Genomic DNA, 27552 nt, shown 5'->3' with positions numbered 1-27552 from the left:
AAACTATCAAAATGGTCTACAGTGACCCTCAATTATCTTTAATTACTTATCTAACTTGTCGTAAATTACAGTGGCTGATGCGGATTCTCAATAATTATATAACAGAAAAATCATCGCGTTTCAGATTTTAACTTACGTAGCAAATGTGAATACCACGAGCTTCAATTGACGATCGACACTAGTATTATGTAAAAAGGGGATGTAACAGATGAGACTTCTGCAGTTCTGAGTGAAGCCTTATGCGCTCAAAAATGTGGCATCGCGTGCGTTCATTGCCTTGTCGGTGTCCGTCAGGGGGCGGCGGCCAGCGCGGCTCCATGCATCTCGCCGTCTCGGAAGCAACTCTCCCCTAACTTCTCGTTACTACAATTTACCGAAGTTGGTTTAAAAAAAACTATCTGGCTGTGTTTTCATCTGACCAATCAGGGTCTGAATGTTAACCTTAAGTTCCGCCTACAAAAATTCTGTCTATCCAATGAGAAACGTTATACTTTTCGTGGTGGGGCAATGTTTTTAACGTTTGCAACGTAACAGAGACGCGAAAAAGTCTCACGCTAAAATTTGCGGCTGGTGTAGCCCTTTTAGTGTTATCGTAAGATCTATACTGTTCTTCTGGAGGGCTCTAGCTTTTAACATGGGCTGGGAGGGGGGGTGGTCCTGTCAGTTAGCTGGCGACGTGGATGTCCGTCCCTTATCGTAGGGCCTTCTAGCTTAACACAGTTCTGCTCTCGGCTTCTGTTCTCGTTTCTCCCCTCGGAACTGCGTCTGTCTCACGGTGGGAAGGTATGACATGCATTTAGGCATTCTTGTGTTAGTCTGTGGTATTCCATTTGCTCACTCGTTATTCGTATTACTTTGGTTAATTTAATGTCACGATTTATTCGGAGCTATGTGACATACTACTGGATTTGCTTATCATGTCAGGGGTTTCATGGAAGGTGTTGGATTTGCCTGACACCTTACAGCGATTACCACTACTTGCTCCTCTAACCAAAACGCTTTCCCGTTACATTCTATTTGAAAATGGCCGGGATATAAAAAAAGTGTCAAAAAAATCTTTCTATGGATGTATTAGAAGTCTCCGATCATTTGGGGACAACTATCTCTCTGGTCCACACATGGCAAATACTTCTTCAATATTTTCGTTCCTTCTTGATAAACATCATATTCCATTGTGTGTATCCTTTCATATCTGTTGTACACCACAATTTGTATATACATTTAATAAGCTTCATTTAGTTACACAGTTACAAGCTGCTTTTACCTTGAGAAGTACCATATAAATTTTTGGAAATCAAGATTTTGAAGTCTCTAAGCGCTTTTTCAAACTCAAGACACTTACACAGCTCTGCCAACTGGAGTTCCTTGAACTTTACTGTGTCTCCAGTTGTGACACCCTGAAGGTGACTTATAGTAGCCCACAGCAAAATTGATACCAATAAGTGGAATCAGCTCTGGTGCCTTGATATGCGCTGTTTTATTTTTTGTACAGCATAAAGATTGATCTGAAGAAAACATTACGCTTTCTACAACAGAAGACAATATTTCTGAGAAAACAACTGTTGCTGTGTTACAGTGTCCAAACTACTCTTCAGTGACACTACAATGGTAAGTGTATTTCGAAACTGAGGTTTCCATACCTCTTTCCTTCAATTTTATTTAGTTCAGAAATGTCCCATGTATTATATTCCTTTTATCATTGAAATGGTCGGCCAGTTATCGATTCAACATATCACTTGCGCAGCTGTTAGCTAGCTTTCAAAAATATCGTCAAAATTATTTACAACTGTACACAAGTCTGTATCTTCTATCTGATCATTTTTAGTGTTAGTAGCCGTACCATTGTCGAAAGGGACGTCTTCAGTCAGTATTTTAAATATTTCTGTTTCAGTTAGGCCTTTGGCATACTTTAAAAAGATATGTGACATTTTGAAAACCTAACGCAAGTCCACTAATATGAGTTTCATGGATAAAAAAGAAACAACTGTTCGTACATTATTTTATGCTACACACAGCAATTTCAACTCCCATGTCCTGCTGGTACATAAAGAGTTTCAGCGTATTCAGGACACAAAAATATAGATACTATAACAGTGTTGATGTAAATAACATTAGACAACATAAATACATTGAAACAAGTTACCTGTTTGATGACTAGAGTCCTCCAGTTTGAATGAAAAAGTAAAGACAAATCATGATCACTTCTCTAAACACATTATACGCTACATATGACAAAATATACATAAGTCAGTAGTGCCAACATAAAAATTATAACTGATCTGTGAACATAATACTATGCATTGCAATGTTGTCTCATAGTTAGATAGTAAAGTATAATGTGTATTACTACGGCTGTAAAACGAGAGGTACCTCGAGTACCGTCGGGGCAATAGATGAATATGCGAGCAGAGAACACGGAATGTGGACAATCTTACACCCTGCATGCACAAACGTTAAATGCTGACTAAAGCAATTGTGTTTCTTCAAGATAGTTCGCATACCGTGACCTCGCCAGCATTTATACGCTGAAGAATGAGCATGAAGCCGCATTTCATGTAAATCGGTCACTGGCCGTTGAATTTTGATGGTTCATTTCTTTTTCATTAGCGCTAAATGCTTATGTGCCGTCTGAAGGTATGACTTATCGTCACAGTTGGGCAACGTTAATCAAAAAGTTAACTTCGCTAATGGTTAATCCGTAACTAAAGAAGTTACTTCTTTAAACGTTCAAGCGTTGCTTTACAGGAGTTTTGTAAGAAGTTAACTATTAACTCTTAATAATAAACTTCATGTTGTGGTTGTAGTGAAATGAACAAGTGAATCAAAAGTATAAGTGGAATAAATCAGACATTATACTTTATAAACAGCACAACTATCGCAAAAAATCCAACATTATTTAATTTTACGCCTTCAATGTAATTACGCAATAATCGTAATATCTATACTGTCAAAATTATGTCTGTTCGTACATTAGGTTTTAAAAACCCTGTTCACGGAGGACTACATCAACATTCACAAAAAGTAGAAATAATACTATCTTTGTTACCAAAATGAATCTTTTTAAAGTAATGACTCCTGCTAATCAAATAGTAGGTTAGTTCGAATTTCAAAGAAAAAGTATCTACTTACTTAACAAGGTGTTGCTTTATTGAATGTATTCATCAACCACGCAACTGCCCAATGTTCCCCTCGAAATTGAACTTTTTCTGGGGATTAGAGTTTTTATCAGCTTCTCAAACGATGTCCATACAACAATTCAAGGAACATTATTCGTAATAGAAAAGTTTGCTATGCATTGATCCACACTAGCCTGAGATACACCGCTGGCAATTACTGCAACGTCAGAAGACTCTCCATTGCTTCTCTGTCGTATTCTCTTAACCTCCGCTGTCGATGTCTGAATGCCCAAGATTTTTCTGTGTGCCGGCCGGAGTGGCCGAGCGGTTAAAGGCGCTACAGTCTGGAACCGCACGACCGCTATGGTGGCAGGTTCGAATCCTGCCTCGGGCATGGATGTGTGTGATGTCCTTAGGTTAGTTAGATTTAAGTAGTTCTAAGTTCTAGGGGACTTATGACCACAGCAGTTGAGTCCCATAGTGCTCAGAGCCATTTGAACCATTTTTTTTTCTGTGTCTCTCCTCGACCAGACCCTGCCTTTACTGTTTTTTCAAACTGTACATACCGCGATCCATGTGCTCTCTTTATTTGTTGTTTCAAACTGGGAAGGCTCGAAGTGTGAGCACTATTGTTGGTTTTATAGGCGGTGCAGTTTAAAATCGAAAAGTATTTGTTCTCCAGATATGGATACAAAATTAACGTAGTCACTTACATGCAATCACGGATTATCATCAGTTGTAGAGCCAGCCCCGGATATACGATATTTCCGGACCGGCGCAAAATCTTGATAGTGGCGCCCCTCCCCACTCCCTCGAGCGTCAAAAATTAAAAAAAAAGATTCTTCAAAAATATGTTCATTTTGCAGCGAACATCTTTCTGAAAAGCCTGATGTATAAAACATATATGTTCGAGGAAATGTAACGCGTGTTATTTGGTCTTAAGTTCAAATGGTTCAAATGGCTCTGAGCACTATGCGTCTTAACATCTGAGGTCATCGGTCCCCTAGAACTTAGAACTACTTAAACCTAACTAACCTAAGGACATCACACACATCCATGCCCGAGGCAGGATATGAACCTGCGACCGTAGCGGTCGCGCGGTCCCAGACTGAAGCAACTAGAACGGCTTGGCCACAACGGCCGGCTGGTCTTACGTGTGCCAAAGTGCAGTATAACGCCTCTTCGCACAGCATTTTTCTATCGCACGTCACTGTCTTTCGCTCTGTGGAATTCAAACGTGTATATTTTATAATGGAAGCCATCAAACCTATTTTCAGGACATTGTAAATTAAAATGTTCTTTATAGCCTCCCCTGTCCCAGTCGGCCCTTTTGACAGCTTACCCCCTTCAGAAAACTCAAAATTAATACTGAGTGCGATTATTTGTATCCAGAAGAATAAGAACCCTTCAGAAAATATGCGCTCTTTATTGCCTATTAGCTAATAAATTTCTCTGTTGTACGACATAAAATTAAATATAGGAAACATAAAACCGATAAAGAAAAGAGACAAGCAAGACAGTACACATTTCTTCAATTCTTGGGTCCCGGCATTTTGTGTCACTAATCTTGCACAGCTTTACACGGCGTGGTATCTTTTTTATGAAAGGATCTATTACCTCATCAAAATTTGTCAAACGTTTTGCTACATGAAAAATCAAAATGTCGTTGTCTAATACTGTAAAACCTATTAATACGAATAGTAACCAAGACTGGTGTGTTTTTTTTTTTTTTTTTTATTTGATTACGTCTATTTTGTCACTGTCTGCTAGATAAAACGAAATAGGCCTTTCTAATATTGCAGCAGTAGCACACGCCAAATAAGCGAGACTGTTTTGGCACAAATGGTCATTTTTATCTATCTCATTTGCAGAAATAACACTACAGAATTTAATTTACGAAGTACCAATATCAAACGCCTATTAGGTTACTACAAGAAAAAAGTCTTATGCTAGGAAATATTTTTACATTTTATTTATACGCTCCAGTTTCTCAAGCATGAGATCGAAAAGTGGTAGTACGATATTTTTGTACAAATTTAGAATCGTCATATTCTTCCTTGTAATTTGTATGATGTCCCGGTTTCTTCTCCTTCGTCGTTGTAACAACCAAGCTTGTCATCACTAAAAACTTATTCTCCAGTTAACTTCACTAAACCTGCCAGAATCACCAGTTTAGTTAGCCCACGTTTAATCTCCGGTTAGGCGTAATTACGTGTTCATACAACACGTTCTCCACGTTATTCCGAGAACAGAACTTCAGCGGCTGCTAACCGGGGATTGTACAGCTGGCCCTTTGTAGTCTACTGATGTGGCAAAAATTTTATTTCAAAATTTCATTTTCTTGGATACGTAATCTTTCTTACTTGTTATTCCTGTTAGTCGTTTATTTCCACTCTGGTACCGGTAGTCTGAACCTAAATCAACCACATAATCAGTGACTGATATTCACCCGTTCGGGTTAATTCAGCCCAGCTCGTATAACCCCATTCCCTTTTATCTGCGAGAAAGTATTTTGTGTCTAGATGCGATGGGAATTCCGCTGGCACAAACGTCACGTACACTATGCACGCATTCAAAAATCAACTTACGACTCGTTCAGAAATCAAGTTGGAATCTGTTCAAAAATGATCTAAAACCAACAGGGAAAATCATATGAATAATCGATAGACCAACGTGCGCTGGATACTAGGCGCTTTGTGAAACAATGTTTTCTTTCTTCAAGAATATGAAATATGAATTTGGCGCTCCCCTGAAATTTCCGCCCAGCGATCTGAGGTCATCAGTCCCCTAGAACTTAGAACTACTTAAACCTAACTAACCTAAGGACATCACACACATCCATGCCCTAGGCAGGATTCGAACCTGCGACCTTAGCGGTCGCGCGGTTCCAGACTGAAGCACCTAGAACCGCTCGGCCACAGCGGCCGGCTGATTGTTTGCACCCCGGCCTAGTCAAATACCTACATGACCCAAACTTTGTCAGCACATGATCCCCGCGGGCATCATTTTTGTCATAAATAATAGGTACTTAATTAGCGATTAGCAGGCTCAATGACGTTTCTCAAAGCAAACTGAAAAATTACCCCGTTTCTCGAAAAGTTAACTTCGTTAACTAACCATTAACGGAGTAACAGTCTTGTACCAAGCTGTGTGCTCATCGTTCACACATGATCACGCACTCATTTGTGTTCTTTTTAAAACCATATATCCAAAAAAATAACAATTTCTCTGAGTTTCATTGCTGCCCCGTAATTCCAGTTTCGCGTGACGCAGAATTTGAAGTTTGCGGAAAAATGCTATGTTATATCCGTGAACGGTTCATAACGCGCATGAAAATTGCACTGGCAGCGCTTTCTTAAAATGTTTTTGTTTTGGCGACAGCATATCAAAAAGTCTGCATCCCGCTGTTTTTCTCCAGTCGCCCTCTGGGGTACGTGTATTCGCCGGTTTTCTGTTTCACCTTCGATTGTCACTGATCACGTTGCGTGCAGCATTTCCCGGGATTACGGCCACCACCACTTGGGTGATCCCGCCGCGCGGGGGCGAGCAGCTACAGTGTGTGGGAGTCGCAGTCGGGTCAACGCCCTCCTTGCCGTTGCTCAGCCTCTGCAGATCGAGCGAGATATCTCTAGCGTGGCGGTGCGCTGGATTGCTGTCGAGTGCGTTGCACAATTGCCAATACCATCCGCCAGGCGAGATGTTATGTGGCAGGATACTAGTTACACAGGGCGTGATAAATATGTAGGTTTTAAAAAGGCATATTACTCAGTTGACAGAAATACACTAACCGACATTTTACAGGAATCTGGACTCGACAATAAAACAACAGAAATAATTAAAGTGACTTTAACACAACATGAAAAGAAATAAAATCAGGAGTAAGATAGGAAGACGGCTTATCACCCCTTCTTTTTAACTTCACTATAGAGAATGTAGTGAGAGAATGGAGAAAAATCCACAGTATTTAGGCTGTTGAACTAGGAAGAAACCCAAATAAAATCATCTAGACAGCAGATGACATGGCATTCATTACTGACTCACTGGATAGCGCCATAGAAAAAATCACAGACCTCCAGTAACAAGCAGATAAAATAAGATTAAAAATATCGTTTGAGAAAACACGTTTCATGACAAATATCAATAAGACCCCCCCCCCCCCCCCACCGCAAGTCTTAAAAATTCATAACAACACAATATCTAAAACAAACTGTTGTAAGTAGCAGAAGAATGGATAACAAGCAACATAAAGGAAAAGACGGTCACAGAAAACGCAGTACATAAAATGGAGAGGGCACAAAGTTAAAACAGGAAAAAGTTGAAAGAAGAATTCTAATGAAAATACTGAGACCTAAGTAATAGTAATGTTGAACACAAATTAAGATCAAACAAAGAGCTCTGTTTGAAAATGGAAAAGCTAACTGATGTAATGAGGAAACGAAGACTACAGTTCTATGGCCACATACCGTATGAATAACAACAGACTAACCAAGCAGCTTACTAAACAGCTGCAAATCAACATTGTGCATCGAAATTGACAAACATATGAAAAACACAGGAATTAGAATGGACATAATAGATTACAGAATACATTTTCGAGAAGCAACACAAAAGGCAGGATTTCGGCAAAGAAAGAGGTCTGCTAAAGGAAAAAAGTGGACCCAGGAAGAAGAGGGATGACGCTCCCGAAGGATGAAATAAGTCTGGGAGGAACGAAAATTAAACACAAAGGAGCAAAACCAAAGTTGCTTTTATGGTACCCTCCAAAAGGAATAAATGAATAAACAAATAAATAAGGGCCTCAGCGATATCGCCTGCCGTTGGTCGCTCTCTTCGACCTCATCACACTCGAGCGATTTATCAAGCAATTTCATTTAGTCTATTGAACGGCACAGTTTGTTCACTAATACTTGCAAACAATAAATCAAAAAGCGTAATTTATTAAACTTGCTTTGAAATGTTTTTTCGAAACTGTAGGCTATGTTGTACAATATATTAAAGTTTTTCATTGATGCCAAGTGTGTTTGTGTACATCTTTCCTGCCTATATTTCTCGAATTGTTCTGAAAGTCATCAATTCTTGTTTTATTTATTGGTACTTAAGTTCAACTGTGCGACAGATTCTAAGGTTATAGCTTGATAATTGCTTCCTCTTAAGGAATGATCATTTGACTCCAGTTATTGTCAATTTAAATAAAAATAACAGTAATAAAGTTGTCACTCATGTACTAATCAAATTTAAAATAACGTTAAATTGATACTAGGTGCAGCAAAACTAAATAATATACCGCGACTACAGACTGATAAGTTTATCAAATAAAGTTTATTGTTCTTAATATCAAACAAAATTTCGTATGCTGTTGGTAAAATTCTACGTAATGAAGCGAACTGAAATGAAGTTCGAGCCCTCAATATAGTGATTGGCTAACATTATACAGCGTGAATATTAATAAAACCGACAAACTGCAGGGACGGGTTCCGGACTGGAAATGAAGGAAAAAAGGTCCTGTGAACGAGTGTCCGGAAATGCATTGCAGCCACGGTAAATGACGCTGACAAATGGCAGTTCTTCTGACCACGTGTCGTGTGTTCCTTTTGTGTTGCAGGCTGTGTGATTGACGCTGCATACTGTAAGCAGCAGAATGGTCTGGTATTCATGTCGGGGACAAGCCGAGATAGTGTCTGTGTACGGCCAAGCAAATGGAAACGGTCGAGAGGCAACACGGTTATACCAAAACTAGTGCCCTCAAAGATACCAACCACATCACACAACATTTAAAGCGCTGGTTGCGCGTTTGTGTGACCATGATTCCCTTCAGACGAACGTGCAGGGAGGCAGTGGACTGTGCATACACCAGATCTTGAGGACCAGGTTGTACAGGATATTGAGAGAAACCCTAATACAAGCTCCAGGGAGGTGGCCCGCCAACTTGGTGTAAGCCAAGGTACGATTATGTGTATCCTGCATGATATTGCATCCTATGGAGTCCACTTTGAATGTCGGTTGTGACGTGGATGCGATGCAGCTCCTTACCGAGTCCCGGGACAATGTTGTCATTGCACTCACACCGTCCACTTCCGGACGCATGTTCATAGGACTTTTTTTCCTTCATTTCTAGTCAGCAATTCATCCCTACAGTTTGTCGCTTTTATTAATGTTCATCCTGTGTAAATAAAATAGCTGCAAAACACAGGCGGTGATCATAGTGAAAACAATCGAAATCAAGCTCCACACGAGCACAAATAAATAGTAGTCTAATCGACACGCGAAACAATAATCTTAAGTACCGATTAGCGACGAAAATAATCACAGACTCCACTGGCAACCTGAGTTAAAAATCAGACTCACTGCAAATAACTCAGTCCACATGGGCTATACTTGAAAAAATTCAAGTTCTGCGGGACAACAGGCAGAAAGGAAACAAACAGTTCTAACCACTGCAGAATATCTCTAAGTACTCACTGAAGTGACATGAAACACACTCCGAGAAGGAAAAAGAAATTACCATTTCAGAAAAATTGGGTGATGTGTTCACGGGAAACAGCTTCACAAATTGAGCAAGTCAATACCTTGTTGGTCCAACTCCGGCCCTTATGCATGCAGTTATTCCGCTTGGCATTGATTGATAGAGTTGAATGTCCTTCTGGGAAATATCGTTCCAAATTCTGTCCGATTGGGGCATTAGATCGCCAAATCTCAAGATGGTTGGAAGGCCCTGCCCATAATGCTCCATACATTCTCAATTGGGGAGAGCCAGCGACCTTCCTGGTGGGGTTTGGCAAGCACGAAGACAAGCAGTAGAAACTATCGCCGCTTACGGACGGTAATTATCTTGCTGAACTGTAAGCCCAGAATGGCTTGCCATGAAGAAAAAAAAATCGGGGGCGTGGGGGGGGGGGGGTAAAATATTGTCGTCGTATGCCGCGGATAACAACCAAAGGGGCCCTGATACGAAACTAAGTGGCAACCCCAGACCATCACTCTTGGCTGGCAGGCCGTATGGCGGACGACAGTCAGGTTGGTATCCCACCGCTGTCCAGGGCATCTCAAGACATGTCTTTGGCAAGCAGTTTCATTGACTGGTGTAGAATTGTCTTCAACGATAGCCTTGCTTCGAACTGAGTCTCGAAGACCAGCGAAGATTAGGGCGAGGCGGCCAATGAACGTTTCCTTGCAGATGCGCAGACAAGCCCGAACTCCTAGGGGAATCAGCGATCTCCGAGTAGTGAGGATAATTGGCAGGACAACTACGTCAGTTGTGTGTGTATCAGTTGGAAATTTGGGTCGGTCAGGGACCATACCCGGACAGAATTTACGACATTCCCCATTGATTAATTTCAGTGCTCACTAGCAGCTAATTTCGTTATTCCTCTCATTGTCATATTAGGCCGCAGGCTCAACGATTGTGTCTGAAAATTAGCCCGTTCCTACCATGCAGGGTGTTCATTTTAACTGAGGACATTGAAATATCTCGAAAACTATACACCCGATCAAAAAAAGTTATGATTCCAGTTTGTTTGTCTCCGAAGGGGACATTCAATGCTACCACACTCGACCCCTGATCCAATCCCGTGTGTGGCTGAAGGGGAGCAACTTTGAAATCTTCAATGGCAACCACCGTTTTTCATTGCAGGTTACGGTTCTACGGCTAAATCTACATACGTTTTGTCTGAAGCATTTTTTTTCTTCTTTTCGCCATAGATGGCGTTGTAATCGGAGGAATAAAAATGGGTACGCAATCTTAATTTACGAAATGCTACGCAATGGCCCTTCAATATCCAATGGCACGTGGGACCCCACCTCCATGTTGCGAGGGTAGGACAAACCAGTATTTCGTAACTTTTCTAATTGGAAACACGTTTCGCGGGTTTGGCAAGCACGAAGACAAGCAGTAGAAACTATCGCCGCTTACGGACGGTAATTATCTTGCTGAACTGTAAGCCCAGAATGGCTTGCCATGAAGAAAAAAAAATCGGGGGCGTGGGGGGGGGGGGGGGGTAAAATATTGTCGTCGTATGCCGCGGATAACAACCAAAGGGGCCCTGATACGAAACTAAGTGGCAACCCCAGACCATCACTCTTGGCTGGCAGGCCGTATGGCGGACGACAGTCAGGTTGGTATCCCACCGCTGTCCAGGGCATCTCAAGACATGTCTTTGGCAAGCAGTTTCATTGACTGGTGTAGAATTGTCTTCAACGATAGCCTTGCTTCGAACTGAGTCTCGAAGACCAGCGAAGATTAGGGCGAGGCGGCCAATGAACGTTTCCTTGCAGATGCGCAGACAAGCCCGAACTCCTAGGGGAATCAGCGATCTCCGAGTAGTGAGGATAATTGGCAGGACAACTACGTCAGTTGTGTGTGTATCAGTTGGAAATTTGGGTCGGTCAGGGACCATACCCGGACAGAATTTACGACATTCCCCATTGATTAATTTCAGTGCTCACTAGCAGCTAATTTCGTTATTCCTCTCATTGTCATATTAGGCCGCAGGCTCAACGATTGTGTCTGAAAATTAGCCCGTTCCTACCATGCAGGGTGTTCATTTTAACTGAGGACATTGAAATATCTCGAAAACTATACACCCGATCAAAAAAAGTTATGATTCCAGTTTGTTTGTCTCCGAAGGGGACATTCAATGCTACCACACTCGACCCCTGATCCAATCCCGTGTGTGGCTGAAGGGGAGCAACTTTGAAATCTTCAATGGCAACCACCGTTTTTCATTGCAGGTTACGGTTCTACGGCTAAATCTACATACGTTTTGTCTGAAGCATTTTTTTTCTTCTTTTCGCCATAGATGGCGTTGTAATCGGAGGAATAAAAATGGGTACGCAATCTTAATTTACGAAATGCTACGCAATGGCCCTTCAATATCCAATGGCACGTGGGACCCCACCTCCATGTTGCGAGGGTAGGACAAACCAGTATTTCGTAACTTTTCTAATTGGAAACACGTTTCGCGAAGTTTTATTTCTCCGACATATCGAACAGAGGCAACTACTCGACGCGCCACGTGTTGCGAACTACTCAAACAGGCGGTACACTGCGATCGAAGCTCACGAATCGTGCAGACGTAGAATTGATAGCAGCTCCAAACGTTACAATTGTTGCGCAGTATTTATTGCCTGCGCACCTACCTATCATTTGGAGAACAGAGACTTGCAAGTGGACAATGAATATTACAACCACAGGAGAAAAAAAATTGAAATTATTCTGATTTACGGAGAATGTAGGCGAAATGTTGAGGCTGCTGCTGCTGCCTTGCATGTCGAGCGCTTCCAGAGACAGCTCGTTCGTTCTTTTACAAAGTTGTGAACGCCTTTATGTCTGACGGCAGCGTACAGACCGGCAAAAAGAAACGAAACAAACGTGTTACACGGGAGAAGCTAGTGAAATGACCGTAATGGCGGCAGTGCACTACAACCCAAGGATATAAGCGCCCGCCAATTACACCGCGATTCCGATATGTCTGTCGGTAGTATTGTCACAATACTTCATCGTCATAAGTATCATCTATACCACGTTTCACTGCATCAGGAACTTCATGGCGCCGATTTCCACAACTGGGTAGTGTTGTGGAGCCACGGCCACAATGACGCTGGCGCGTCGAGTGCCGCCCCCCCCCCCCCCCCCCATGTGTGAGGAATACAACGTTGCGAATGGGGTTTCCAATTAAAAGTTATGAAATACTGACTTGTTGTACCCTCGCAGCATGGATGTGGGGTCCCACGTGTCACTGGATATTCAAGGGCCGTTGAGTAGCACGTCGTAAATTACGATTGTGTACCCGTTTCTATTCCCCCGATCACAGTGCCATCTATGGCGAAACGAAGAAAATGCTTCAGATACAACGAATGCAGATTTTTCTGTGGAATAGTAATCTGCAGTAATGAACGGGGGTTCCCACTGATTTCAAAGTTGCTCCCGTCAGACTAATACTGGGTGGGGTAGGGTTCGAGTGTGGTATCGTTGGATGTCCCCCTCCGAAACAACCAAATTGGAATCTTAACGTTTTTTGATCCAATGTGTAGTTTTCGAGATATTTAAATGTCTTCAGTTAACGTGAACGCCCCGTATATTAGAACTATGTGCCTTTTTTTCAAATGAATTATATATATCTTCGTTATATACCTTCGTTAAATTTTTATACGTTTTCTTATGTTCCTTGCTGCTAGCACAACAGCTTGACATACACAGTACACACGGATGTGATTCAGTTACTGTAAATATGTGTGTACAATACTCACATACAACATGAACATATACTGCATACAAATTTATAGCCAATGTCTAAAGATTTATATTATCCCTAATTCTGTAGGCTTCTCACGATGACAAATTAATTTGTCGAACCTTGTTAAGCGTAATAAAAATATATTTGCAACTGTTGACTGAATTTTATAGCGAAAAACTGATACTGCAGTTGCTGAAAAATTACAGCCATAAATAAACTAATACCGTGAAAAAATTGAAGTAAGACGATGAAGAACTTTTCAGTATTTCTGCTAAGGGTCTTTCCCACTTGTTTAGTATACTCGTATATATACTTATACAACATATATATTTAAAAATGTGTAGCTTACGTCGTCCGAACGTTTATTAGAGCGTCATGTACAAATTTGAAGTAAATCGGTTTAGAACTTTTCGAGGTTTTTGGTAACAACCTTAAACTACAACTTCTCTTCATTTATATCTAATTATATACCGCACATTTTAAAGAAATTGTACCCTGTATCCGTCTGAAGTAGATCCATAATGAACTTTTGGTAGCAACGCTAAACTACCACTTATCTTTATATAGTAATATAGATAATTTCAGTCTCACGAGCTGTTAAGACAGTTTATTGGAACTCAGACACAGTCTGTGAAACCCAGACAATGTGATAATTCATACTCTATCCCATTCAACAATTCTTTTCACTATTTCACCTGTCACGACACATTTATTACGTCGCAAATTCAGAAGTTCTGAACGAATTTCACTTTGTAATTTCTTGTCTTTACATTTCATCGAATTCAGTTGTGCATAAATCTTGCCTTTCATAACTGTGTTACTGCCTAGATCCTAACCAAGAAAATGAGTGCACAAGGCCATAAGCTTTTATAAAGTGGTATGTTGTTGCTCAGTGATGAAGTGCCAAACTGTGAACCCAAAGGACATGGGTTTTCCTGTAAACACTGTGTCCCACAATGCTGTCCAGTTTGCACTTCAATAGGACATTCAAAAAGAGTTCGTCATTGTCTTCCGCCTCCATAGTGAATCTAGGGGTGCAGGGAGTTCAGTTGGAGAAACCTATGAAGCCTTTCGCTCCTGAGTGGCCACATCACATCACAATTTGTGATCAACATATCTTGTAAAGCATGTTCGGATTCCAACACCTCCAGATGCATTAAGGACATATTCAAGGAGAGTGGATACTGTGGGAGAAAAATTCCGTATGCTTTTAAGCAGAATCTACAGTCAAATGAGTAGAACAAGATGAGGAGGATAAGAAATGGGATATCTGCTGTATGCTGGCAAAGTATTGAACAAAATCGTCAGAATCTTGGCTCGACGTAACATTAAATGCATTTTCTGTCCATCTCCAAAAATGTTTGCGCTATGAAGTTTGGTGTGCACTAAGACACCTTCATACCCTACAGCCTCTGTCTTATCACATGATTTCCATCCTCACTCTCCACACACAAATGAATATCCTCCCAAAAAAACTACTGTTTTGAGTTAAAATCGACCAAAAAAATTAATCTCAATGGGAAGCATCAATTTTTATGGCTCATATCCTAGCACTGAAGGGCTCACTAGATCCCCACTAAGTCTCAACGAAGTGTTAGCAACCTATTCAATTGTGCCAATGCACTCAGATGGGTCACATGTCCTCTCACTTCTAATGGCTTTGCACATTCATTTAAAAATATCAGTTTATCAAAAGTGAAGTAGATGAAGTTAGTGTCCTAACAGGAGAAACCAAAAATTCTATTTTGTATGTTAATGAACACTGATGAAATGAAATGAATTTTTATGTGCCACTAAGCTACAACTCTGTATTAAGTTTTTGTACAAGTTTTACCAACAATGGAGGTTACTCAGTATGCACTGATGAGCCAAAAAATTAATAGTTTAATAGTTTGTTGGTCCACCTTTGGAAAGCAATACAGCAGCTATTGTGTGTGCCACGGATTCAACAAGCTATGTACAGGTCACGCATTTCCCAAAAATTATGGGCTGGTACTTTCTGAGTGTGGAGCTAGTACCTGATAGCATCTGAGATTTCCATCGGGTTAAGATGAGGTGAATTTTGTGGCCAAGACATCAGCTTTTATTATCATGCTTCTCAAACCACTATAGCACAATTCTGGCCATGTGTCACAGACAGTTGCTCAGCTGAAGATGCCATCAACAAGATGGTACACATTAATGTTCATGTAATCCACAGTTGTCATGGTTTCAAAAAACCATTTGCCAATATGATGGTATATCTGGACACAAACATTGAACTGCTGTTGCAAGAAATGCGATTCATCAGACAAGGTGATATGTTTCCACTTATCGGCAGTCGTAATTGATGATGTCAATGGTTCAGTAGGGGAACACGTAAGGGTCATCTCCTGCAAAGGCCTATGCTCAACAACGAATGCTCTATGATGTGCTCTGAAACATTTGTACTTGGATCAGCATTGTTGTCTACCATCAGGCATGCCACAGACACCACCTATCTTGCTCTTCCAGAGCATGCAAGTCTCCAAACTTCATGTTCTATGATGAGTTGTGGAAGTCCAACACCTTGTCCCTTACTCATGGATTCACCATCCTTCAACCACTTTCCATAGATGCTCACGTCAGTACCACATGAGTAGCCAACTATCTTCACAGTTTCTGAGATGCTCATTCCCAGGTGCCAGGCCATATCAATCTGCTCTTGGATATTGCCATTTGCAACTCATATTATTGTTAGAATGATTCACCTTTCTCTCAACTACTTTCCTTACCACGAGACATGCTGACGACACTGTCAGGTGGCACTCAGTCTCACGGTGGCATGGTCATGATGTTTTTGCTCATCAGCTTATGTCAGTAATGGTCTTGTAAAAAAAATTCACTACCATTGACATTAGAAATTACTATGTTGAAAATATAACTCTCAGATTTCAAATTGATTGCATTACCCATATAGTGTTCCCTTAAGGCAGTATTAATGTGCTTTTAGAGCTCTTAGAAAATGCAACTTCCTTCTTGGAAAAATATAACAGCCATACGAGTTTAATATTTTGAAATACTGACATTATTTTTAGCATAAAGTAGGTGCACCTGCCAAATTTCCTCAGATCACAAAATATGTTTTTTAACTAGCGTACAGATAAATTTGCATAAAACAGAGTTCATCAATGCTTTATGTCTATCAGATAATGAAGAAAAACAGCTAAAATTACAGACAAAATAAAAAATGGCAACCAAGATATGTAGGGATTGTTAATCAGATGGGTATTAATGGTTGTAGATCACAGTGGAGTACAATGAAGTGGCCTAACTTACGATTTTACTGATTATGCTTCTGAGAGAATTGCCTTTTTCTTTGCGATATATTTTACAAGAGTTGCCCAACACAGTAGAAAGAAACACAGAACACCAAAGAAAAGTAGTTGTAGAAGTATTCACCAGTGATTTGCACCTGCCCTGAAAAGCTAATGAGTTATGTAAATGAACTTTGGCAGATCAAAAACAGTTAAAGAGAGAGATTTAATTATCTTAAACTAAAAAATAGATACAAATCAGAATTAATGAAATAAAAACAAATGGAAAATGATACTTTATGCAGTTGCACAACAAATGCAAAGCTGTTTGGAAAGTTATTGTGTCAGGACTGGCCACAAATAACAAAGCTACTTGTGATACTGTTAATTACACCAGAATAGGAATCATGTCTTCATTAATTTTGGCAACATAGGTTATTCACCGTAAAAAATGAAGATTTCAAATCTATCATTCAAAGACATCTAGATTCTAGAAGGTACTAAGTTTTTCACCCAACACATTGAAAATGAGACAGAAGTTGCTTTCACTGAGTTACGCAGCTTTGCATTGACTACTTCAATGTCAGAAACAGAAGTCTTGTATAGCCCTTCACATACTGTTATTAAAAAGTAACTGACATATCACAGCTACTTTGTATAGTAGTACATTTGATTTTTATGAGCTGTTGTTTTCCACCCTGCTTCAAGATTACAATAGATGTTTCCCAATATGACAAACTATAACTACCATCCAATTCCTCTTGTGCCAATTTTATAAAAATGGTAGGACATTCTATGTATCAATAAATACTTTGGATAAACTTCCAGTATGGTTTAGGGGCAATCTCATAAGTGCTAAAAGATGTTAAAAAGTTGTCTCAACAATACTTGGAGCCTCTGAAACAGAATCATCTGTTGAGTGGCCTGAACAAAGGATAATGCTGTCTTTGTATTTTACTGTAATTAGAAATTATTTATACAGTCTTTTCACCATTTTAATCTTCATTTGTGGTTTTCTAAAATAGTATTCAGTATGTCTTGCAGCAATGATTGTGTAATATGGCACTTTTATTGTTCTTGTTTCAGATGGGACAGTGAAGCCACATTGCCACATCACAATCAAGTGTACACGAGAGGTAACTTTCACCAAATGTTATATATTAGTGACGACTTCAGAGGTCATTGGGTGGAAAGGAGCTCAAGCAGAGGACAAAGTTGGCTATTCACTACCCCATTGAGCTAGTTAATTCTGCTATTGTGTTATTACTTTTTTTCAGTTGTATCACTCCACAGAAAAGGTTCCATGCGGTGTTAGAGAATGCCTTAATTTCACAAAAATATTTTCATGGATGGAAGTTTCTTGATGTTCACATGCTATTTGTATGCATTTTAAAACAGATGGTACATCTTTCACATGTTTAGTGTCACACTATTAGTGATGGATGTTTTACTGCCAGGCCAGGCCAAGCACATGGAGGTATGCTGAAAGATCTTATCCTGTGGCCACTACCGGCTACATGATGTCAGACTTGCAGTTCTGCCGTGCCTGTTGGCAGCCACACGACAGTCAACACATTAAATTACACCTATATTAGCATAAACTGCAGCTCCATGAACAAATAATCAGAATTGCAAACTTGGTAGATCAGCTAAGTTGCTGTGAATACCCATGTCTGGACTTATTGTGAACATTTAAGACATGTTAAAATGATGTGTCATTCCACTTGAGCACAAATCCTTGCCTTTTGTAAGCATTGTGCTACCATTTGCTTGGAATGGGTGATCAGTTGAGGCAGTTTCTGATGCATACACATTAAAGTAAAGAATTACAGTGGTGGTCACAAACATTCATTGTATCTTCTACTCTGATAAAGAATAACGAGAATTAACTGATAGCCAAAAAGCCATCCATAAATATCAAAATCAGATGAGCTCATATGTTGAAAGATATTCTCTGAGTGATATTGCAGTCTTATGATTCTTCTTAGTATTTCTGGAAGTATGACATCACTTCCACAAACTAATATGTGCATGGCTTTATTTGTGGCATGCTCCTTGTAGCTCGGGCTTTGAGCCATCAGACTGAAGTGGACACATTTTTATTTTATTTATTTTTCATACATACACCTGTGTGAGAGAAACTAGGATGTGGAATGAGTTGAAGAACAAACAAGTGTATTTTTATAGAACATAGTAGTCACTTTACAAAAACAGACATAGGACATAGTTATTTTACTGGAACAGTTTCAGGAAAAGTTCATAATGTAAAACTATAACAGAAAAAATAAAAAAAATATAAAGACAAGGAGTAACACATATTGTTTAAAACCTGAGAAACATGCAGTGCATATATATATATATATCCAAATTTTATGCTTCTCTTTCAAAAACTTCATTTAATGAAAAAAATGCTTTTTCAAGTAAATGTATCTTTAATTTATTTTCAAATAATACTTTGTTACTTCTTGGGCATTTGATGGAGTTTGGCAATGAATAAAAAATTTTAACACTGGAGTATTGTACACCTTTCTGCACCCAAGTTAGCTCTTTTAGTTCATGATGGATGTCAGCCTTCCTCCTTGTGTTGTGATCATGGAACATTTCGTAAGTTTTATAGTGTCAGGATTGTCTACCATCAAACGCATAATTGAATAAATATATTGGGACATTGCAGTAAGTATCTCGAGCTTCTTTAATAGATTATGGCAGGAAATTCTCGGGTGTAATCTGCACATTATTTGGACCACCTTTTTCTGCTGCAAGAAGAGTTTCTTTGATGAAGGCGAATTGCCCCAGAAGATAATCCCATAGCACATTATGGAGTGGAAGTACCAAAAATGTCTCCAATTTGTGAGGTTGTTCTAATGGCAAAAGCAGTGCGGAAGGCAAACGTTTTATGGTTTGGAGGATATGATGATTCCAGCTAAGAATTTGCTACAACATACTCTTTGTATTTGTTGACTGTCATGTAAAATAGGAATCTCTTGTGGGACTTGGTTATCTAAGCTGAAATGGATGTAATTGCTTTTGCTTAGGTTTACTGTTACTGAGTTTACTCTGAAATAGGCTAGAAAGTCCTGAAAGCGATTTGTTGGCTTCAGCTTCTATGTCTGTGGACTGTTTGTTATTTATTACAATGCTAGTATCATCAGCAAACATAGATGTTTTGTATGTCAAAGGTAGGTCGTTTATTTAAATCAGAAACAGCAGTGGGTTGAGGACCGATCCCTGGGGGGATCTATGAAGTTCAGTATCCCAGTTGGACTTCACATCCTCCCTTGCTATGCTGCTCTAATCAAGAGCTACATTCTGCTTCCTATCATTTAGGTAAGATTGTAGCCAGTTTTCAACTGCCCCTCTGATGCCATATTGGCTTGCTTTGTTGACAAGTATTTTGTGATCCACACAGTTGTAAGTCTTACAGAGATCACAGAAGATACAGAGTGGCTTCATTTTTTTTTTTTAAGGGCTCTTCAGTAGTGCGGTAGTGAACACATCTTTTTGGAAACAGAACTGTCTGCCACCGAGAGTATAAAAATTTTCAAGGCGCATCACAATTCTGGAATGAATAATTTTTCTGGGACTTTTGCAAAAATGATCAAAAGTGAGATGGGACGATAGATAGTGATGTGTTGTGTCTCCCTTTTTGTGGAGTGGCTTCATTATAGCAAGCTTCATTCCATCTGGGAAGTCACCCTGATACATAGAGGTGTTAAATAATGTGGGCTAAAACTTTGGATAGTTGATCAGAGCAGGCTTTTACCAGTTTATTGGACATATTATCTATACGAGATGATCCTTTGTTTTTTAATGATGCAATGGTTTTCTTTACCTCATTTCTGGTTATGGGGGATACACTTAATTACTTACTGGATTGGGAAAATGATGTCGCAGTATGTCCATGGAACTTTCTAAAGAGACATCACAGCTTATTTGCGCAGCAGCACTTATGAAGTGGTCATTGAAAGTTTTTGCAACTATCTCTTGATTGCTTATATGTTTATCATCAATATTTAAAACAAAGTATATATGTTTATTAGCACTTCTGACACCTTTCTCACTCCCGATTATATTCCATATTGTTTTGATTTCATTACAACATTGGTTGATTTTGGTATTTAATCACTTTGCTTAATATTTTGCAGTATTTTTATGATCTGTTTGGGCAGGATTTCCTAAAGTTTTGGTGTGAAGTACAGTTCACACTTGTGTTTGTAGGATCCATGATTTTCTTGCGATTTCTTCGGATTAATTCATATAAACCTTTTTTGGGAAGGAAACTTCAAATAATGATGCAATTTCATTGCTAAACAAATTACATTTTGAATTGATATCTGTTTCTTAGTATGTGTGAGTCAAATTTACATTTTGGAGGCATGACATAAAGGCATTAATTGTTTCATCATATATGGGCCTGATTACCTTCCACTGGGGCTCAGTTTTTTCTGGCAGGTAATCATATTATGAATGGTAAGTCTCTGACCATCATGATCAGAGAGGCCATTCAGTATTTTACTAATGTTGATACAGTTCAGATTCCCTTGGTTTATAAATATGTTGTCAATTAGGGTGCTTGAATTAGAAATTATTCTGGTGGAAAAATTGAACACTGGGACAAGATTGCAAATGTATATAAAATTTTCCAGATATGCCTTCCCGCTACTGTGTGTTAGGAAGTTGCTACTGAAATCTGCAAGTACAGTGACACCTCTTTTAGAATTAAATAGATGAAGTAAGAGCAAGTCGAGCTGCTTCAAAAAGAGGTCAAGATTGTCTGAGGCATTAGTCTGTTGAATAAAAGCACATAGTAGTTGAAATATAGTAGTAGCTGCTCAGGCAACACTGCAACAATCACCAGATCATAATTTGTACTGTGTAACATCATGTTACATGAAATAATGGTCTGGCAGTTTTCAATTAGTGATATTCTTATCACTACATGATTGCAGAATCTTGGTGTTATATTCTGACAAGGCAATATTCATGCTACTGCTTCTGCCCATTTGTGGGTATCCAAAGGATATTGTCTTACAGCACTTGGGCTATCAGTCTCCATAGTAATTAGGCCTTTACATATGTCTGTGGATGCGCGCGCGCGCGCGCAGATATGACTTCCCACTACTGTGTGTTAGGAAGTGTATACCTGTCCCTTTTTCCCCCTAAGGTAAGTCTTTCCGCTCCCGGGATTGGAATGACTCCTTACCCTCTCCCTTAAAACCCACATCCTTTCGTCTTTCCCTCTCCTTCCCTCTTTCCTGATGAAGCAACCGTGGGTTGCGAGAGCTTGAAATTTGTGTGTGTGTTTTTTATTGTGTCTATCTACCAGTGCTTTCTCGTTTGGTAAGTCACAGCATTTTTTTAAAATATATTTTCCCATAGTAATTAGTATAGAGATATGAAAGTGGATGGGCTGCTATCCATTGTGTGATTTTACTGATCTAGTGCTTTTATCATTTACTGGTTACCAGTACATTTAGTCAGATAAGGCATAAATTTCATTCTTTTGAGCATTATCTCATGATGTTTCAAAATTGCTAAATGTGAATTTATCCTTTGAATTTTTACATTAAGAGGGGCAGTGGACAAAGATAAACATTTTACAGAAACCACCAGAAAAGATTTTGGTAATGTACTCTAACCAGACTCTCATCTGTTTTTCAGATAGCTGGATTCAATGGACTGAGTGATGCTTTTAAGCGTCTTGACTTTAGGAATGCAGTTCATGATGTTAGACGTTTCAACTATATCTGTAAACTTCTTGATCTCTTGATCTCACAAAAGCTTACCATGCTCTCTGGTTGTGCACAGAAGGTACTGTTCAACATGCTGGAAGAAGTTGCTTATCAAGGTAACCAAAATTACTTTAAAAAAATGTTTTCTTAAGGATGCCAATCTCATTTATTCAAACCATCTTTCTCAAAACCTAAATTATTTGTGTGGCCACAAAAAATAGCAATTAATTAATTAATTAATTACAGTGTCTCCAAATTCTGAGTCCTGGGTTGTTTGAACTCTGCGCCTAAACTTCCTTTTTATATTTAGGTAACATAATTTCAGACATAGGTCTGTTAGACAATTTAATTTATAAAGCATTTTAATTTTTTTGTAGTAAGCACATACACTGAAGAGCCAAAGAAACTGGTACACCTGCCTAATATCATGTAGGCTCCCCGCAAGCATGCAGAAGTGCCACAACATAATGTAGCATGCACTCAATTTATGTCTGAAGTAGTGCTGGAGGGAACTGACACCATGGATCCTGCAGGGCTTCCATAAATCTGTGAGAGTACGAGGGGGTGGAGATCTCTTCTGAACAGCACATTGCAAGGCATACCAGATATGCTCAATGATGTTCATGTCTGGGGAGTTTGGTGGCCAGTGGAAAAGTTTCAACTCAGCAGGGTGTTCTTGGAGCCACTCTGCAGCAATTGTGGATGAGTGGGGTGTCAATTGCTTGCTGGAATTGCCCTAGTCTGCCAGACTGCACAATGGACATGAAAGGATGCAGATGGTCAGACAGAATGCTTACATTCATGTCACCTGTCAGAGTAATATCTAGATGTATTAGGTGTCCCATATCACTCCAACTGCACACACCCCGCACCATTATAGAGTCTCTATCAGCTTGAACGGTTCCCTGCTGGCATGCAGGGTCCATGGATTCATTAGGTTTTCTCAATACCCGTACACGTCCATCCACTTGATACAATTTGAAATGAGACTCAAACGACCAGGCAACATGTTTCCAGTCATCAACAGTCCAATGTCTGTGTTTACGGGCCCAGGCGAGGCGTAAAGCTTTGTGTTGTGCAGTCATCAAGGATACATGAATGGGTCTTCGGCTCCGAAAGTTCATATCGATGATGTTTCATCGAATGGTTTGCACGCTGACACTTGTTGACAGCCCAGCATTGAAATCTGCAGCAATTTGTGGAATGGTTGCACATCTATAATGTTGAACAATATTCTTCAGGTGTTGTTGGTCCCATTCTTGCAGGATCTTTTCCTGGCCACGGCGATGTCGGAGTTTTGATGTTTTACCAGATTCCTGATATTCACAGTACATTTGTGAAATGTTCGTATGGGAAAATCCCCATTTCATCACTACCTTGGGAGATGCTGTGTCCCATCGATCGTGCGCCGACTATAACACCACGTTCAAACTCACTTAAATCTTGATAACCTGTCATTGTAGCAGCAGTAACCTATCTAACAACTGTGCCAGACACTGCTTGTCTTATATAGATGTTGCCAACTGCAACACTGTAGTCTGCCTATTTACATATCTCTGTATTTACATGCCTGTACCATTTCTTTGGCGCTTCAGTGTATTAGATAAGATATTTTGCTGTGCTGGGCTGGGCTCTAAGTACTATGAGACTTATATTGCTGTGCTTGTATTGACATAATTTTAAACATTGTAGGAAACAAGGCAGGGTATTCGCAGATTAAGGTTGAAAGGTGTCTGTAATGCAATGTGTAAGTTGATAAATTTTGAAGGAAACCAATTTGAAATGTGTGGGAAGGTGACACTGAAACTTGAAGATCTCAGCTAGCAATTTTACAGAATAGAGCTTTACTCCACGACCTAGCTGCTCATGTTATTGGCAAGGTCACTCATTTTGATTTCCTTGTAATGTTAGATGTCTAGTAACTGGAGAAATAAATGAACATATTCTTTGCCAGTTTAAGATACCACACATTTCGTACTCAGAATGTCTGGCAGATAACGAGTCTGTTTCTGTTCTTTGTGTTATGTGTCTGATGCTGATATTCGTCCCAAATGGCAATTCTCATCTGCCAACTATATGTTGTGTGACTCTCATCATTTGAATGCTATACCCATTCTTAAATTTACATGACCTGTTTTGTTCTCTGATGAGATAATTATCATGAATTATCACACCAAGATATCACTCATATTTAACTTAATACACTGACACACATCTTACACGGCAAAATTTAATTAAATATTTCATAAGATACTGAAGCTTGCACAAAAACCACAAAGTACAGAAGCACAACATACTTATAAGAGTTTTTCTAATTGATAAGTAGCTCTTGTAGTAAAAAAATTCTTAGAAAAGTAACTAATTAAGATGAATTGTGTGGTTATTAGAAGTTACGTTAAACTTCTCCTACAATAAATAACTATATTCTGGCTAAACCAGTTGTTAGTTCAGTACAAATTTAAATGACAACTGCAGTGAAAATAATCAAATCAATTAAAAATCATCATGCAAGAGAGATAAAGATGTTATCAGATTATTTAGCTGTGGTCTAGAGGTTCTGTGACTAGCTGCTGGTCCATATATGCAGTTTTCGCCGAGCAGTGAAGTCTTGACTAGAGCTAACATAGAAGCAGCTTGAACAACAGAGCTGCATCACAATTAATACACTGGTTTTTATGACTCATTCATACAGGAAAAGTAATGAAAGATTGGAAAACACTTCTGCACGCAATTCATTGTAATTTATTGTCAAGTACATCCTAAAAGGCGATTTTTCCAACCTTCACAATTCACTTTCTCAATAAATGCTTACATTTCTCCTAAACTAGAACTAAATAGATTGTAAACATATTTGTTCATATTCTTACAGGAGACAGTACTGCTCAAAACTGGAAAGAAAGTCCTAGTCCTATACACACACACTTTTAAAAACAAATACTCGAGATATGGGTCGTTTTGTTTGTCACAAATGGTGAAGGCTGCCTTCCTGTTAGTATCTGTACTTAGTCATCTGCCTGGACCCGATATGGAGAAGCCATTATTGCGATGAGAACACTGAAGATCATAAAATTAGCGTGTTTGGAATTGGAGCTGCTCAATGCCTAACCCATACTCAGTGTTATCAGTTCTGCATGACAGTTTAGATTATTCATGTTGCTTACAGCATGTACCAGGTTCAAGCCAGAAGACCACCATGCAAGATTCTAAGATAAGCACTAAAGGTCCAAAGATCACTGCTTGCATTTTTATTTATGTACGAGCTGGGATTCGTAAAGTGGGATGGTAAATTACTACAATAATTACATATAAGAGACAAGCAGATCCTTACACAACTGTGTAAGGAAAGCATCTCTCTCTCTCTCTCTCTCTCTCTCTCTCTCTCTCTCTCTTTCTTTCTTTTTAGTATCAACAAGTAAACACCTGATTATTTAATATGAAACTACCTCTCAGGTATAAAATGGCTTCAAACATTTCATTAATTTACAAATGAGTTGCTGTGTTAAATATCTGATCTTAAGCATGTAAGCAGGAAAAATTTTAGGAAGGATTTGAAATTATGCTTGAGGTTTGTTGGAAGACACAAAGGGCTCTCAGTCTGAAATTCTGGATGAATGAAGTCCAGGTATTTGCACACCATCAGTTATGCTGCCTCAAGCCACACAATTTCTAACTGTACTCCTTGTCTTATTGTGTTCAACTTTCAACATAAGATTCTATCTTTTTTAATATTAGATTATGACAGCATTTAAAATTTGGTCAGTAATTATGTGAAATATTGAAATAAATAAATGTTTTTTTGCTTGTCGAAGCTGTTAAATAGGAAACCTGCAACTGGTACTAGATTCTGGGGTAATCGCTTAGTAATATTGACGTGTGGGCAGGAATTGTGGGTGACAGGTTCCTAAGGCAACACACTTTACTGAACACATTAACAGGTACTGTGTATCAGCATTTTATCATGACAAGTTACCTGTGCTACTGGAGAATTTTACTTTCATAGAAAGACAATAGATGTGGTTTGTGCACGATGGGACTCCGCACAATTTTCTATGTCGTATGACTATCAATAATACAAAAGTTTAATGAATATGGATTCGTCAGTGACATACAGTAGCATGTCATCCTCATTCAAAAGACCTTAATCTCTTAGTTCTGCCTAAGGACACATTTAAGAGCTTTGGTACATTTCAAACTTGTTGATATTTGCACACATTACAGGAGTGTGTGTCCATGTGTGCGACAAAAGTCGGGTGTATTCACACGAGTTCATGATTACCTAAAAAGGAATGCTGAAGAATGAGTGATAACGACATTAAGCACCTCTTATTATTGACACACACAGGACAGCTTAATGCATATCTAGAAAAGTATTTGTTTCTGGTTCTATGTTTTACCCACTACTGTCTGTTGTAACAAGATGGATACTTTTCAACACCCTCTTCACCCTGACAGTGAAATGAGTCTTTATGTTTTTATTTATAGTGTCTGCAAGCCAACAGAACATCCATATGCTTAACAAACTGCTGCAGCAGCTGAGGATGATGATTGACTGCGCATGTTGGGGTCGACCTCTGGGCAGCACACTTTTGTGGGAGCAGCACTTACGAACAATAAATCGTATACTCTCTATAGCCAACTGTATAGAAATCCGTGAGGTTTGTGATCTGTTTGCAGTTCTTCCTATTTTCTTTTATGTTAACTTGAATATCTGATCAATTTATCACAAGAACACAATAAATCAGATACAAAAAGAAGTTACTTTTTATGCTTTTAATACATCTATTTTATATGACAATTTGTTTAATTGAAGGCTTGCTTTAAAGAAATTCAATCTACTGTACTTAAAAAAATATTGTTTCTACACCAGATTTGTTCACATTTGTTAAAAACCATTTCTTTCACGTCTAGTTAGTATTAAGTTTGGAAAACTGTACTTATTATTATGATTCTTGGTGACACCCGGATCATTACTGTTGTTGTCTGGGCAGTCCCATAATGCTTACTGCATATGCTACTAAACCACATCAACTCAGACGACATTTGAAAGTGGGATGTGGCCAACATCCAGTCACAATGTAGGGGAAGTACTGTGCATAGCACAAGTGGTGGTGGTGGTGGTTGTTGTTCAGTAACTAAACTCACATCATATACATGGTAGTCAGACACTCTGGAAAGCTTGTAAGGGTGTTGCAGGTAA

At 39.2% G+C, this 27552-nt stretch overlaps 1 protein-coding gene across 1 annotated transcript in view; it reads left to right on the top strand.

Annotated features, from left to right (window-relative positions):
• LOC126175266 (F-box only protein 32) overlaps positions 1–27552 on the top strand; it is a 546963-nt gene that overhangs the window by 505635 nt on the left and 13776 nt on the right. Inside the window, exons 4-6 of the mRNA XM_049921915.1 lie at positions 17710–17759; positions 22285–22471; positions 26838–27010. Coding sequence (XP_049777872.1) covers positions 17710–17759; positions 22285–22471; positions 26838–27010 — 410 coding nt within the window. The remainder of the gene's footprint in view (positions 1–17709; positions 17760–22284; positions 22472–26837; positions 27011–27552) is intronic.

Source organism: Schistocerca cancellata, chromosome 3 (genome assembly GCF_023864275.1).
Source record: "Schistocerca cancellata isolate TAMUIC-IGC-003103 chromosome 3, iqSchCanc2.1, whole genome shotgun sequence".
Lineage (NCBI taxonomy): Eukaryota > Metazoa > Arthropoda > Insecta > Orthoptera > Acrididae > Schistocerca > Schistocerca cancellata.
This window is presented reverse-complemented; position numbering and strand designations above follow the sequence as displayed.